Source organism: Mobula birostris, chromosome 10, assembly GCF_030028105.1.
Source record: "Mobula birostris isolate sMobBir1 chromosome 10, sMobBir1.hap1, whole genome shotgun sequence".
NCBI classification, from domain to species: Eukaryota; Metazoa; Chordata; class Chondrichthyes; order Myliobatiformes; family Myliobatidae; genus Mobula; species Mobula birostris.
This window is the reverse complement of record NC_092379.1, coordinates 129696803-129710919: the sequence shown is the minus strand read 5'-3', so window position 1 is coordinate 129710919 and position 14117 is coordinate 129696803. Positions and strand designations below refer to the sequence as shown.

Sequence of the window (14117 nt, the reverse complement as noted above, 5' to 3'; positions counted from 1 at the left end):
TTTATTATAAATTATTATAAATTACTATGATTGCACATTGCACATTTAGACTGAAACGTAACATAAAGATTTTTACTCCTCACATATGTGAAGGATATAAGAAATAAAGTCAGTTCAATTCAATAAAGGAATCAGGCTGAATCAAAAATCCAATATACCTTTTACAAATGAAATATCTCCATTTTGTACCCAGAGGGAAAGCCTGAATTGTAGAAGAGACCTACACCTTGAATAAAAGGACACATTCTGACTTGGTCACATACAAATTTAGATACCTATTACTTCTCAGTTTTCAAAACTTGTTCTCGATTCAATATATTATGAGAAACTCTTTCACTACACAATGATGGGTGGTGACAAGGTGAGGGGAGGCAGCAAGGCTTCAAATGGATAGATATGGCTTAGTGAGTGGGTGAAGACAGGACAGATGGAATAAACATCTTCGGCTACTTTATTAGGTACACCCATACACCTGTTCATTAATACAAATATCTAACCAGCGAATCATGTGGCAGCAACTCAATGCATAAAAGCATGCAGACATGGTCAAGAGGTTCAGTTGTTGTTCAAACCAAACATCAGAATGGGGAATAAATGTGATTTAAGTGACTTTGACCATGGAATGATTATTGGTGTCAGACGGGATGATTTGAGTATCTCAGAAACTGCTGATCTCCTGGGATTTTAACACACAACAGACTCTGGAGTTTACAGGAAATGGTGCAAAACACAAAAAAACATCCAGTGAGGGGTACTCCTGTGGACAAATCACCTTGTTAATGAGAGAGGTTAGAGGAGAATGCCAGATTGGTTTAAACTGGCAGGAAGGCGACAGTAATTCAAATGGCCGTGTGTTACAACAGTGGTATACCTCGAACCTTTAAGCAGATGGGCTACAGCAATGGAAGACCACGCCAAGTTGTACTGCTGCGGCCACTTTCTTAGGTACAGGAGTGTACCTGATAATGTTATACATTGAGTGTATAATGTGGAAACATACAGAGTGGACTTAGGCAGTAAGAAAAACAAAGTCTACTTTTTGTACTTACTCTGGGACAGAAGGAGACCATTCGGCCCATCAGGCTTGCAGCAGTGCAATCCCATTAATCTCATTCCCCACATTTTATTTTCATGCAGCTCTGCAGCTTATTCTCCCTCAGACGCCCTCAATCTCCACTTTGTTTTTTTTTTCTGTTTTTTCTCTTTTCTTACACCAAGGTGGAATTTGCAGTAGCCTTGATTCACCAGTACATGTAGTGGATGTGAGAGACCAGCTGAACATCCAGAGGAGGCTCACAGTTATGGAGCGAATGTGTAAGCTCCACACAAACAGCCCCCAAAGGCAGGGACAAACCCAGGTTGCTGGTTCGTGGAGCTGACAGATATCGCCATTAAATGGCATTAATTTCACCATACCTGTGCATATGACCTTCTAGCTTGCTCTATCTCTGCAAATGACACTTCATTTTTGAGGAGACCTGGCATGTCACCAAAGTCTGTTGCAAGTTTCTCCAGGTACACCAAGGAGAGCATCCTAACCGATTGCATCACCGCCTGGTATGGAAGGGCTACTGCACGGCACTGGGAAAAGTTGCAGAAAGTTGCAACTTCATCCAGCTCCATCACGGGCACTAGCCTCCCCCACCCATCGAGGGCACTTTCAAAGGCAATGCCTCAAGAAGGCACCATCCATCATTAAGGAAACCATCGCCCAAGACATGCACTTTTCTCATTGCTAACGTCCAGGAGCGGGTACAGGAACCTGAAGACACACATTCAGCATTACAGGAACAGCTTCTTCCTCTCTGCCATCAGATTTCGGAATGGACAATGAACCCGTGTATGCTACTCTTTGTTTAATCTTTTGTTGCACTGTCTGTCTGTCTAGGTCCCATATCCGATGCGGACTTTGGTGACCATGGTTTTCCATATAGATCTATCCTTCGTTTTTTGGATGACTTCCATTTCCTCAATGTGTAGCCACCTGGCTAGGCTTCTGATGTACATAAGCCGAGGTCTTCCTCTAGGTTTGCTCCCCTCAAATCTTTCCAGAGAGTATGAGTTTTTCTAGTTCATCTTTCCGCATGATGTGTCCTAGGAATCTGGGTTGTCTTTCTCTTATTGTTGGTATGAGTGATCGAACTGCTTGGGCTCTTCTGAGAACTTCTTCATTTGATGTGTGTGTGGTCCATTGTATTTTTAACATTCTCCTGTAGAACCATAATTCTGCCGCTTCTATTCTCTTTTCCATTCCAGCATTCACTTCCATAAGTCAGGATAGAATAAATGTAGCACTGCTTATTTAATTTAGTTTTGCACAGTACTGTACATTTGTTAAAATGGGATGGTATTTGGAAAACAGAATTAAAAGAACTTGGCTTTGTATTAAGTGTTATTTGGTAATGACAAAGACTTAATATGCAGTACTGTGAAAATGTTTTGGCACCTGTGCTATATATACTGTATGTACCTAAAACTTTTGCACAGTACAGTATATAATTTTCTTACTGTAATTTATAGTTTTTATTGTGTATTGCAATGCACTGCTGCTACCAAACAACATATTTCATGACCTTTGCCAGTGAAATTAAATCTGTTTCTGATTTTGACTTCACTATATCTGTATGTAAGACACTATCTCCCTGTACTTGTGCATGGAACATTCTAGCTCGCTGTAGCTTTGCATATAGCAGCCTACCTTTGCGTACCTGTGCATATGACAATTATTTCTTCATCTTACCGTCGTGTTGGTCAGCAAAGCAGTGCATTTTTTTTAAATGATGAGACATGGAGAAGTGTGCTACTGGGTGTCCTGGTACATGAATCACTTATTGTTAATATGCAAATTTAACTCGAAAGGAAAATAATCAGCTGGCATGTATTGCAGAAGGATTTGAGTATAGAAGTAAAGTGTGTACAAGACTTCAGTGAGTCTGGATCTAGAATATTGTGTAAAGGTTTGGTCTTCTTAAATATGGAAGTGTTTCCCTGTAACAGGCAATGCAACAAAGGCTCATCAAATTGATTTTGGGAGTGGAGGTGATTGCTTCAAGAAGGAGAGACGAAGTAGGCTGGGCCAATATTCTCTAGGGTTCAGAAGAGTGGGAAGGGAGATCACTGAAAGATACATTCAGTCCCTGGCAGAATAGTGTTATGTACCCTGTAACTGGGTTGCCAAACCAGCAGAAATGGACCACTCAGTTGGAGTCTGGATTACTAGAACTAAGAAAGTTTTATTAAAGAAATAAGTAACACAGTACTCTAATAATAAGGATATAAATGCAACAGGTTAGGAATGAATAAACACACATGTACACAGAACTAGGATAATAGGGTCAATCAAGCTCTATCGCAGTCTAGGGGTAAGATGATCAATCACAAGTGACAGAGTTCAGTTTAGTTCAGTTCGCAGTAACCGCCGTCGTGCCGTTGGAGAGAGAGAGAGAACGAATGAATATGCAAATCGGATTCCAAACAGACCTTCGATATTCCTCGCAGTTAGCTTTCGGGCGAGCCCTTTGTAATGTCTTCTGAGGTCACCGACTGTGACCCCTCCATTCCAGACACGATCGTTCTTCAGCTGTGAACCCGGAACCCAGGCAAGGGCGGACACACACCAGGTTCCCGCCGACCGTATCTTTCCACCCTGTGTGTCTATGGCTGGTCCCGCGATCCGACACCAAAACTCCCACCGACTTGTGGGAGCGCACCGCTTCCAGGGTCTCGATACCTCGTGGTGTCGTGTGTGGCGTCTTAGCGAACCTGTCCCTTTTTATCCCCCTGTTGGGGTATCGCCTGTCCATCACACTTCAAACAGTTCAGGGTTCAAAAGGAGCCGGTCTTGACAATATTCAGACCGGTGGCTCCTTCCGTTAAACTCTCTCGTCTCTTCATTAACATTTCCAAATGCTGCTCCATTGTCTTACTTATCTCTCTCTCCTGAAGACAGGTGGCAGATCAACTGTTGATCCCACTGGTGCTAGCACAGGACAGTTAACATCTTAGTCTATGTGTACTTTTGTAACCCTCTTTCGTCACAATAGTTATAGGGGTTACGGATTTCAAACGCTATATAAATTAGAGATTAGATGAAAGTAGCTTTATACGTCATGTGTACAGTATATCAAAACATACAGTGAAATCTGTCATTTGTGCCAAATGAAATTAGTGAGGTTTGTACTGGGCAGACCACAAGTGTTGCCATGTTTTCAACGCCATTGTAGCATGCCCACAACTTACTAACCCTAACCGTGCATCTTTGGAAGGCGGGAGGAAACCCGTGTGGCTCGGGGAGAACGTACAAACTCCTTACAGACAGTGGCGGGACTGATTTTACAGCTGGTGCTGTTAAGTGTGACATTACCCATGACAACATCGTGCCATCCAGTGCTGCACCTGTGCATTTTAAGGACCAAAAGGACATTTCTTCATGTGGAGGGTGGAGAATTTTGAAATTCTTTACCCAAGAAGGCTGATGAGTAAATTCTGGACAGAGATAGGAAAATGTTTATATGTGAAGGATGGACTTAGCGCAGGAAAATGAGCATCAGATCAGTTACAATCTTATTACATAGTAGTGCAGTAATGAGAAATGAGTATTCCGGTTTCCTTCGTGGGATGCCATGGTAGAATAGCAGTTGGTGTGACGCTATTGCAGCTCAGGGCATTGGAGTTCAGCATCCAATTCCAGAATCGTGTGCAAGCATGTGTAACACGCAGTAAGGTTTCACTGTTGAGGCTAATGTAATGGCTTCCATGTGATGTTCCACTGTTAAGGTAATGGTTTCTCCGTAGCAGCAATGTTTGGGTTATAGCTAGAGATAACGGGACTTTCAAATGTATGATATCCAATGGGAGAAATGTTGTTCTTTCTTGCGTGCCTGGGAGCCGGGTTTTTCGCGGTCTTTCATCAGGGAGCAACAGAGAGGAAGGATGCGAATGGAGAGAGTCGGAAGACCACCGGACGGAGTGGACTGAGGAGCGAGGGTCCGAAGGTCGGCGATGCTCAGAGGAGGTCGATGGTTGTTGAATAGCCGTATCGGTGAGCTCCAACAATGCGCAATAGACTTCTTCCTTAAAATGGGCCCTTTTACTTTTTATTTTCTTCACTAACCCTCTATCCAGATTAAGATTTATAAAGTTCAATCATTTAATTGCATTTGGTGTACTGTCTGATACTTTGTGGTGTGGATTTGTAACCAGGCAACACATCACGCAGCATCCACACAAATGAGATTTCTCAGTTTGGCAGGGCCAGAAGTTGTTTTCCCCTGGATGAACACGTTCTGGCCGAGCCGGAGGCTTACACAAGTTTGTACATTCCTTCACAGTGTGCGTGTGGGTTTCCTCCAGGTGCTCTGGATTCCTCCCACAGTACAAAGACATATAAGCTAGTGGGTTAATCGTTTATTGCAAATTGTCCCGTGATTAGGCTAGGGTTAAATCAAAGGATTGCTGGGTGTCCTGGCCCAAAGTGCTGGCAGGGCTTATTCCACTCTGTTTCTTTAAATAACCAGAATAAATAAGAAATAAGGAGGCTGATGAGTTCAGGCACGAGTAAATTAAGTACAGAGGAAAAGTGTTTGTATATGAAGGAACTGGGATAACTACACTCAACATCACTTGCCCTATCATTGAAATCTTCCCACATCCCATGATCTCACTTTCAAGAACTCTTTATCTCATGTTCTCGTTATTTATTGCTATTTATTTATATTTGCACTTGCACAGTTTGTTGCCTTCTGCACTCTGGTTGATCCTGTTATAGATACTAATCTATAGATTTGCTGAGTATGCCCATAAGAAAATGAATCGTAGTGTTGTACATAGTGACATACTGTATATGTAGCTTGATATTATCATTGACTTTGAACATTGAAAATTAAAGGATATGGATTTAGCGCAGGAAAATGAGCATAAAGTCAGTTACAATCTTATTACAAGAAACGAGTACTCCAGTTTCTACATCCTATGTTTTTTAATGTATACATTCTCACTCCTCGCTCGACACAGTTTACTGAGAGGTCTGGAAGGTGATTCAAAACCTACTCAGTACCATTTTGCCACTGTTTGCCACATGATAAAAGTTGAAAAGTGATTTGTTACTCTGTCCAGAATAAGCGAGACCATTAAGATCTTTTAATGACGCTGCTGTATCTGTGTTTCCAAGGCTTCAGCTGAGGGCTCATATATTTGGTGTCTTTCCATCCCAGGAACATCCCAATTAGTGAAACACTTGCGCCCAAGGACACTGGGCATTTTTAACAGCCCATGACATGAGCAGTCCAGGATAAGTGAAACCATTAAAATGAACACAAAGTGAACACAAAGAAACATTGACTGTCTATTGCCCTCCACAGACACTGCCTGGCCTGCTGAGTTCCTCCAGCATCTTAGATATTGCAAGGAGCTTTCTTTTATAATTGGAGCCCTTTCCTTTATAATTATAAGCCCGCCTGCCTTCCTCCATCACCTTCTAGCTACCCTCCTTCCCCTCCCTTCCACCCCGCCTTTTTATTCTGGTGACTTCCCCCTTCCTTTCTAGTCCTCAAGAAGGGCTGAGCCCGAAACATTGACGGTTTATTCATTTCCGTAGATGCTGTCTGACCCACTGAGTTCTTCCAGCAATTTGTGTGCATTACAAAGAAAATCCATGTAGAATGAATATTTAATAACAAATAACAAAGGATAATAAAAGTTTATAAAGATTGGGCCAGGTAGATCTGATACTAGATCAGCCATAGGCTGGGTCAACCTAGGTCCCAGGTTAAGTTTCCAAAGCAGTAAGTTTGTGCATACTTCTCCGTGGAATAGAAAGAAACTTTAGGTTGATAATAATAAACTGTAATGTCATAAATATTGGATTGTGTAACTTTACACTTAATGCAAAGGTTATTGTACAGACATGGCAAGTGATTAAGAAGCCAAAGCTGTTATTTCAGAGTGAAGAGAGTACAAGAGTAAGGAGATTTTTCTGTAACTGTACAGGGCATTAGGATGAATACACCAGAATCAGATTTAATCACCAGCATACATCATGAAATTTGTTGTCTTTGTAGCAGCAGTACAATGCAATACATAATAATAACTTTAAAATGTGAATTACAGTAAATCTAGTTAAATGAAATAAGTAATGCAAAAGTAGAAATAGAAAAATAGTGAGGTAATGTTCATGGGTTCATTGGCCATTCAGAAATTGGATGGCTGAGGGGAAGAAGCTGTTTCTGAATCTGGAGACATGTGGAGACCTGTGTACAGTTTTGGCTGCATTATTTAAGAATTACCTCTAATTACCTTAGGGTGGTGGGGTGAAGATATGTTTCTACCAAGGGAGGTTTAAGGGGCTTCTTCCCTCCACTAGCCTGCAGGTCTCCCTTGGGCAAGGTGTAGCATCTGCTTAGCCCCTTGATCGGGGTCACGTGAAACCATGGAAGCAGGTGGTGGATGGCCATCTGAGCAGCTGGTCCATATCTCAAGTACTGGTTCTGTGACCACTGACTCCAGGCAGACAAACTCTGAAGAGTATTGATAATGGCTGGGTTCACCCGTCTTGTAAAGACACTGCCCAGAAGAAGGCAATGGCAAAGCACTTCCATAGATAAATTTGCCAAGAATAATCAAGGTCATTGGAAAAACCATGATCCCCCACATCATGTGGCATGGCACATAACGAACAAACTGAATTACCTTGAAAGTAATCTGGCAAAGGATGATTAGATTGATTCCTGAGTTAAGAATATTCTCCACCAAAGAAAGAATCAGAATAAGAATCAGGTTTAATATCACCGGCATGTGTAGGGGAATTTGTTAACTTAGTGGCAGCGGTACAATGCAATACATGACAATATAGAAAAAAAAATCAATTACAGTAAATATATATAATATGTATATTAGTTAAATTAAAAATAGTGCAAAAACAGAAATAATAAAAAAGTGAGGTAGTGCTCATGGGGTCAATGTCCATTTAGGAATCAGATGGCAGAAGGGAAGAAACTGTTCCTGAATCACTGAGTGTGTGCCTTCAGGCTCTGTACCTCCTTCCTGATGGTAACAATGAGAAATGGGTTTGTCTTGGGTGATGTAGGTCCTTAAAAATGGACCTAGATTTTCTAGGGTTATGAGAGACTATCTCATTGAACATACACATATAACTCTGAGATCACTTGACAGAATAGATATGGCAAGAAGACACAGGAGACTGTAGATGTTGGAATCTGGAGCAAAACAACATGCTGGAAGAAATCTGTGGGTGAGGAAAAATCTGCGCAGGGAAACCGACAGACAACATCTTGGGTCTAGAGCCTTTTCCAGGTCCAAATGAAGGGTCTTGACCAAAACATTGACTGTCCATTGCCTTCCACAGATGCTCCAGTATCTTAGATATTGCAAGAAGTTTTCTTTTATTTGAAGGATTTAGAACTACAGGGTGCAATTTCAGGATATAGAGCTGTCCATTTAAGACTGAGAGGAAAAGTCAGTCTCCAGAGATTGTTTTGCCTTCCTCTGTTTTTTATCTTTTTTTACAAAAATTAAGTTCAATTTTGTAATCCTCATATATCAGTGGCTTTAAATCTTAATGCAAGGCAAGGACAATTAAACTTTTAGTGCAATGGCAGTTGCAAAAAAAAAATTCACCTTTTCTTTCTTTCTGACAGATGAGACATACGCATTTGGAATTATTATTCATTACATAAAATTATCTAAATGCTGGAGGAACTCAACACGTCAGGCAGCATCTATAGAAATAAGTAAACAGTCGACCTTGTCGGTCGAGATCTTTTACCAGGACTGGAAAGGAAGGGGAGGGGGAAAGGGGGATAAAATATTTTGTATTCGTTTTAAGTAAGTTTCCCCAAGTGTGGAGTTTACAATCTGGGGGAACTTACTTAAAACGAAAAGAGGATAATTTTCATATATGTAAGCATTGCCCAGTAACTAATGAAATGAAATGAAATACTGTATCTTTATTTTCATTGCGTAGTACAATCTGTCAGGCACCAATACAGCGAAAATGAGTTTGTAACTCTCGTACTCAATGCTATAAAACAACAAATAAAATAAATAAAATCAAGTAACAAGCAATGCCCAGCAGTACAAAAACACAACTCAGATGCACGACAGCCATAAAACCAGTATTAAAGTAGCAATGTAACAAGTCTACGGATGATGCTTGATCAATTGGTTCAGAGCAATTATAGCTCTGGGGGAAAAGCTATTTTTCAGTCTGGAAAAGTAAGCACACATACACTCAATCCAATAACAAAGAGATTGCTTCCCCTCGAAATAAAATTTAAATATCAGATTTTCATGTTTAAACTTCCTTATTTAGAGTTTGAAAACAAAATAGAGGGAGACTCACCGGCAATAGTGATGAGAAGGATGAATGAGATAAGAAGAAATGTCATTCTTAATGCGGAGATTCCCTCTGCAACAACTGCGGTGCTAAGTCTGGAGTTTACCTTGCGTGTGTGTGCATATCGGATCCACTGATGACCAGTCTCCGCCCCGCTTCCAGGAGTGACCCGTCTCGACCAACCCACTCCCAGCCCGACTTCACCATTACAACGCAGCGAATGTTCCCCAGGAGCCACACCAGCCCTCATCTGACTCTGTTCTTATCCTCCGGAGTTCACATCTATGCAGCGCTCTACTTCAAGCCCGCTGATTTCAATATGAAATTCCGTACTTTATCACTTTATATACAAGTTTATCTCAGAAACCGGACATTTAACATTTCTGATAGAAAATCGAAAGTGAAACAGAAAAGTATGCCTCGGTCCTGAAGGTTACTCGATTCTGTTCTTACAGTGCAGGAGGCAAGATCTGTATTTCACCTCTTACTGCTACCGTCAGGGAGGAGGTACAGGAGACTGAAGACACACACTCAACGTTTCAGGAATAGCTTCTTCCCCTCTGCCATCAGATTCCTGAACGGACAATGAACCAACCCATTTACACTACCTCGCTACCTTTTTGCACCACGTATTTAATTTATTTTTAATATACACTGTACATACATTTCTTGTTGTAATTTATAGTATTTTTGTATCGCATGTATTTGTTTTCCAAGGAAGTGTAGCGACTCTAGTTAAAGGCTTGTTGCTAAAACGTTGAGTGTGTGTCTTCAGTCTCCTGTACCTCCTTCAAGAACTTCAAGAACTTTCTAAAATCATACAAATGTAACCACAATTGGAACCACTGAACTGCATGAACACTATGTAACCATCAGTTACAAGTGTATCAGTGGTTATATAAAATACAAGCCAAGGGAAATAACAATTCAACAATCTAATCCAACAACGCACATTGATCTTATTGCTACAGTCAGAGAGGAGGTACAGGAGACTGAAGACACACACTCAACGTTTTAGGAATAGCTTTTTCCCATTCCAGGACAGCTCAATCACCTTTGGACCCCACTGGACACTCAGCTCTCACCTCCAACCCCGGTAAACCGCTTCGACAAGAGGGTTAATCCAGGTGACTGTAGCCGGCGGTCTCATACCCCACTGAGACAGGGACTTCGTGGAGAGCGAAGGGCACGACAAGGCACAGAGGACGTCTTGGTCATCCACTGCGACCAAGGAAGACCCCAGTTTGTGACGCTCGTTCGTGCCGCTGGACCCGGACTTCTGGGGTTGCGAGAGTGGAACTGCCCCAGTTCAACAGCTTTTCCACTTTAAAAACTCCCCCAAACAGGTTTCCTCTCATTGTCGGGCACGCTGGACAACCACTGTCTGCTGCGTAAAACAACCAAATTTCACTACATATGCCGGTGGTATTAAATCTGACTCTGCAGGGTCTGAGTAAAGAATTCGAGAGCCGATTATACCCCCATACTTGGCCTCCACCACAGTGTATTACAGAGCACTCCAAAGATTCACTGCTCTCTTCCTAAAAAAGTTCCTCCTTAGCACTGTTCTAAAAGGTCAGCCCTCAATTCTGAGGCTGCACCCTCTAGTTCTGGATACCCCCGCCATAGGAACATCCTCTCCATGTCCAACTTATCTAGTTCTTTCAACATTTGGTAGGTTTCAATGAGATACCCACACATTCTTCTAAATTCTAGTGAGTACAGGCCCAAAGTGCTCCTCATATGTTAACCCCTTCATTCCCTGAATCATCCTCGTGAATCTCCTCTGGACTCTCTCCAATGCCAACACATCCTTTCTGAGATATGGGGCTCAAAACGTTGACAATACTCCAAGTGCATCTTATAAAGCCTCAACATTATCTCTTTGCTTTTATATTCTATTCCACAGACTCAACCTATAAATTAACCTGCTGGGAGTTTTGCACGAGAACTCGGCACCTCAGATGTTTGAACTTGCTTCCCATTTAGATAGTAATCTGGACTTTTTTTCTTTTTACCAAAATACATTATCATACATTTCTCAACACTGTATTCCATCTGCTACATTTTTCCCATTCTTCTAGTTTGTCTAACTCCTGCTGCAATCGCATCGCTTCCTCAGCACTACCTACCCCTCCACCAATCTTTGTATCATCAACAAACTTTGCCACAAAGCCACCAATTCCATTATCCAAGTTACTGACAAACAATATGAAAAGTAACGGTCCCAATACTAACCCTTGAGGAACACCACTAGTCACTGCTAGCCAACCAGAAAAGGCCCCCTTTATTCCCACTCACTGCCTCCTGCATGTCAGCCATTCCTCTATCCATGTCAATGTATTTCTTGGAATGCCATAGGTTTTTATCTTGTTAAGCAGCTTCATGTGTGGCACCTTATCAACTGCCTTCTGAAAATCCTAGTAAATGACATTCACTGCCTCTCCTTTATCCACTCTGCTTATTACTTCCTCAAAGAACTGTAACAGATTTGTCAGGCAAGATTTCCCTATACAGAAACCATGCTGACTTTGACTTATTTTATCATTGGTCTCCAATTATCCCAAAACCTCATCCTTAATAATAGACCCAACACTTTCCCAACCGCTGAGGTTAGGATAACTGGCCTATAATTTCCTTTCTTTTGCATTCCTCCCTTCTTAAAGAGTGCAGTCACATTTGCAATCTTCCAGTCCTCAGGGACCATGCCAGAATCAAGTGATTCTTGAAAGATCATGACCAATGCATCTGTTATCTCTTCAGCAACCTCTCTCAGGACTCTGGGATGTAGTCCATCTGGTCCAGGTGACTCATCCACCTTAAGACCTTTGGGTTTGCCTAGCACTTTTTCCTCTGTAATAGCAATGGCACTCACTCCTGCTCCCTGACACTCACGGATCTCTGGCACACTGCTAGTGTCTTCCACAGTGAAGACAGATGCAAAGTACCTCTTAAGTTCATCTGCCATTTCTTTGTCCCTCATTAATACCTCACCAGCACCACTTTCCAGTTGTCCGATATCAACTCTCACCTCCCTTTTACTCTTTATATAGCTGAAAAACTTTTGGTATCCTGCTTTATATTATTGGCTAATCTGCCCTCATATTTCATTTTTTCCCTTCTTATAGCTTTTTTAGTTGCCTTTTCTTGGATTTTAAAAGCTTCCCAATCATCTAACTTCCCACTCACTTTTGTTGCCTTTTATGCCCTTTACTTGGCTTTTATGCAGTCCTTAACTTCCCTTGTCAGCCACGATTGCCTACCCTTGCCATTTGAGAACTACTTCTTTTGTGGGACATATCTACCTGTGCCTTGTGAACTATTCCCAGAAACCTCAGCCATCTCTGCTTGGTTATCATCCCTGCCAGTATCCTCCAATCCACCTGGGCAAGCTCCTCTCTCGTGTCTCTGTAATTCCCTTTATTCCATTGCGATACTGAAACATGTGACTTATGTTTCTCCCTCTCAAATGGCAATATGAATTCAGTCATATTATGATCACTGCCTCCTAAGGGTTCCTTTACCTTAAGCTCCCTAATAAGACCTGGGTTATTACACTACACCCAATCTAGGATAACCTTTCCCTGAGTAGGCACAAGCACAAGCTGCTCTAAAGAGCCATCTTGTAGGCATTCAACAAACTCCCTCTCTTGTGATCTGACACCAACCTGGTTTTCCCAATCCCCTTGAATATTGAAGTCCCCTGTTATAATTGAGTCATTACCCTTATTACATGTCTTTTCCACCTCCTTTTGCAATCTCAAAACTACAACTTGGCTACTATTTGGAGGCCTATATATGATTCCCATTTGTTTTTTTCACCCTTACAGTTTCCTAATTCCATCCACAAAGATTTGACCTTCTCTGACCCCATGTCACCTCTTTCTAAAGATGGAATTCCATCTCTTACCAACAGAGCCACAGAAGTTAACCAACTGAAGTTAACTCCCAACCATGGCCTTCTTTCAGCCATGACTCAGTGATGCCCACAACGTCATTCCGACCAATCTCTAATTGCACCATGAGTTCGTTCATCTTATTCCGAATGCCATGTGCATTCAAATATAACACCTTCAGTCCTGTTTTCTTCACCTTTTTGAATTTTGCCTATGTGATACAATTTAACGCTCTGTATTTTTACCCAGTCATTGGCTTGTCCTACCCTGCGTTCCCTACATTCCTGTCACATCCATCATCTATTTGTAAATCTGCTGTCTCATCCTCAGTTCTATCATCCTGTTTCCCATCTCCCTGCCATATTAGTTTAAACCACTCCCAAAAGCTCTAGCAAACTTGTCCGCAAGAATATTGGTTCCCCTCAGATTCAAGTGCAACCCATCCCTTTCGAACAGGTCACACCTGCCCCAGAAGACGTCCCAGTTATCTGGAAATCTGAATTCCTGCCCCCTGCTGCAATTCTTCGTCCATGCAATTACCTGCCACCTCATTCTCTTCTTATCCTCACTGTCACATGGCACAGGCAGAAATCCTGAGATTACTACCTTTGAGGTCCTGCTTCTCAGCTTCCTTCCTAACTCCAGTATTCTTTTTTCAGGACCTTCTCCCTTTTCCTGTCTATGTCGTTGGTACCAATATGTACCATGACTTCTGGCTGCTCGCCCTCCCTTTTCAGAATATTGTGGATACATTCAGAAACATTGCAGACCCTGGCACCTGGTAGGCAAACTACCATTGTGTTTTCTTTTTGTGTCCACAGAATCGCCTATCTGTCCCCCTGACTATAGAGACCCCTATTACTTCTGCC

At 41.9% G+C, this 14117-nt stretch overlaps 1 protein-coding gene across 2 annotated transcripts in view; it reads right to left on the bottom strand.

Annotated features, from left to right (window-relative positions):
• Positions 1–9434, bottom strand: part of rxfp2l (relaxin family peptide receptor 2, like) — a 99933-nt gene extending 90499 nt beyond the window's left edge. For both annotated transcript variants that reach the window (XM_072270956.1, XM_072270957.1), the window contains exon 1: positions 9359–9434. In XM_072270956.1, the coding sequence (XP_072127057.1) occupies positions 9359–9404 (46 nt within the window). In that variant the 5' untranslated portion in view covers positions 9405–9434. The remainder of the gene's footprint in view (positions 1–9358) is intronic.
• Positions 9435–14117: the final 4683 nt, after the last annotated feature.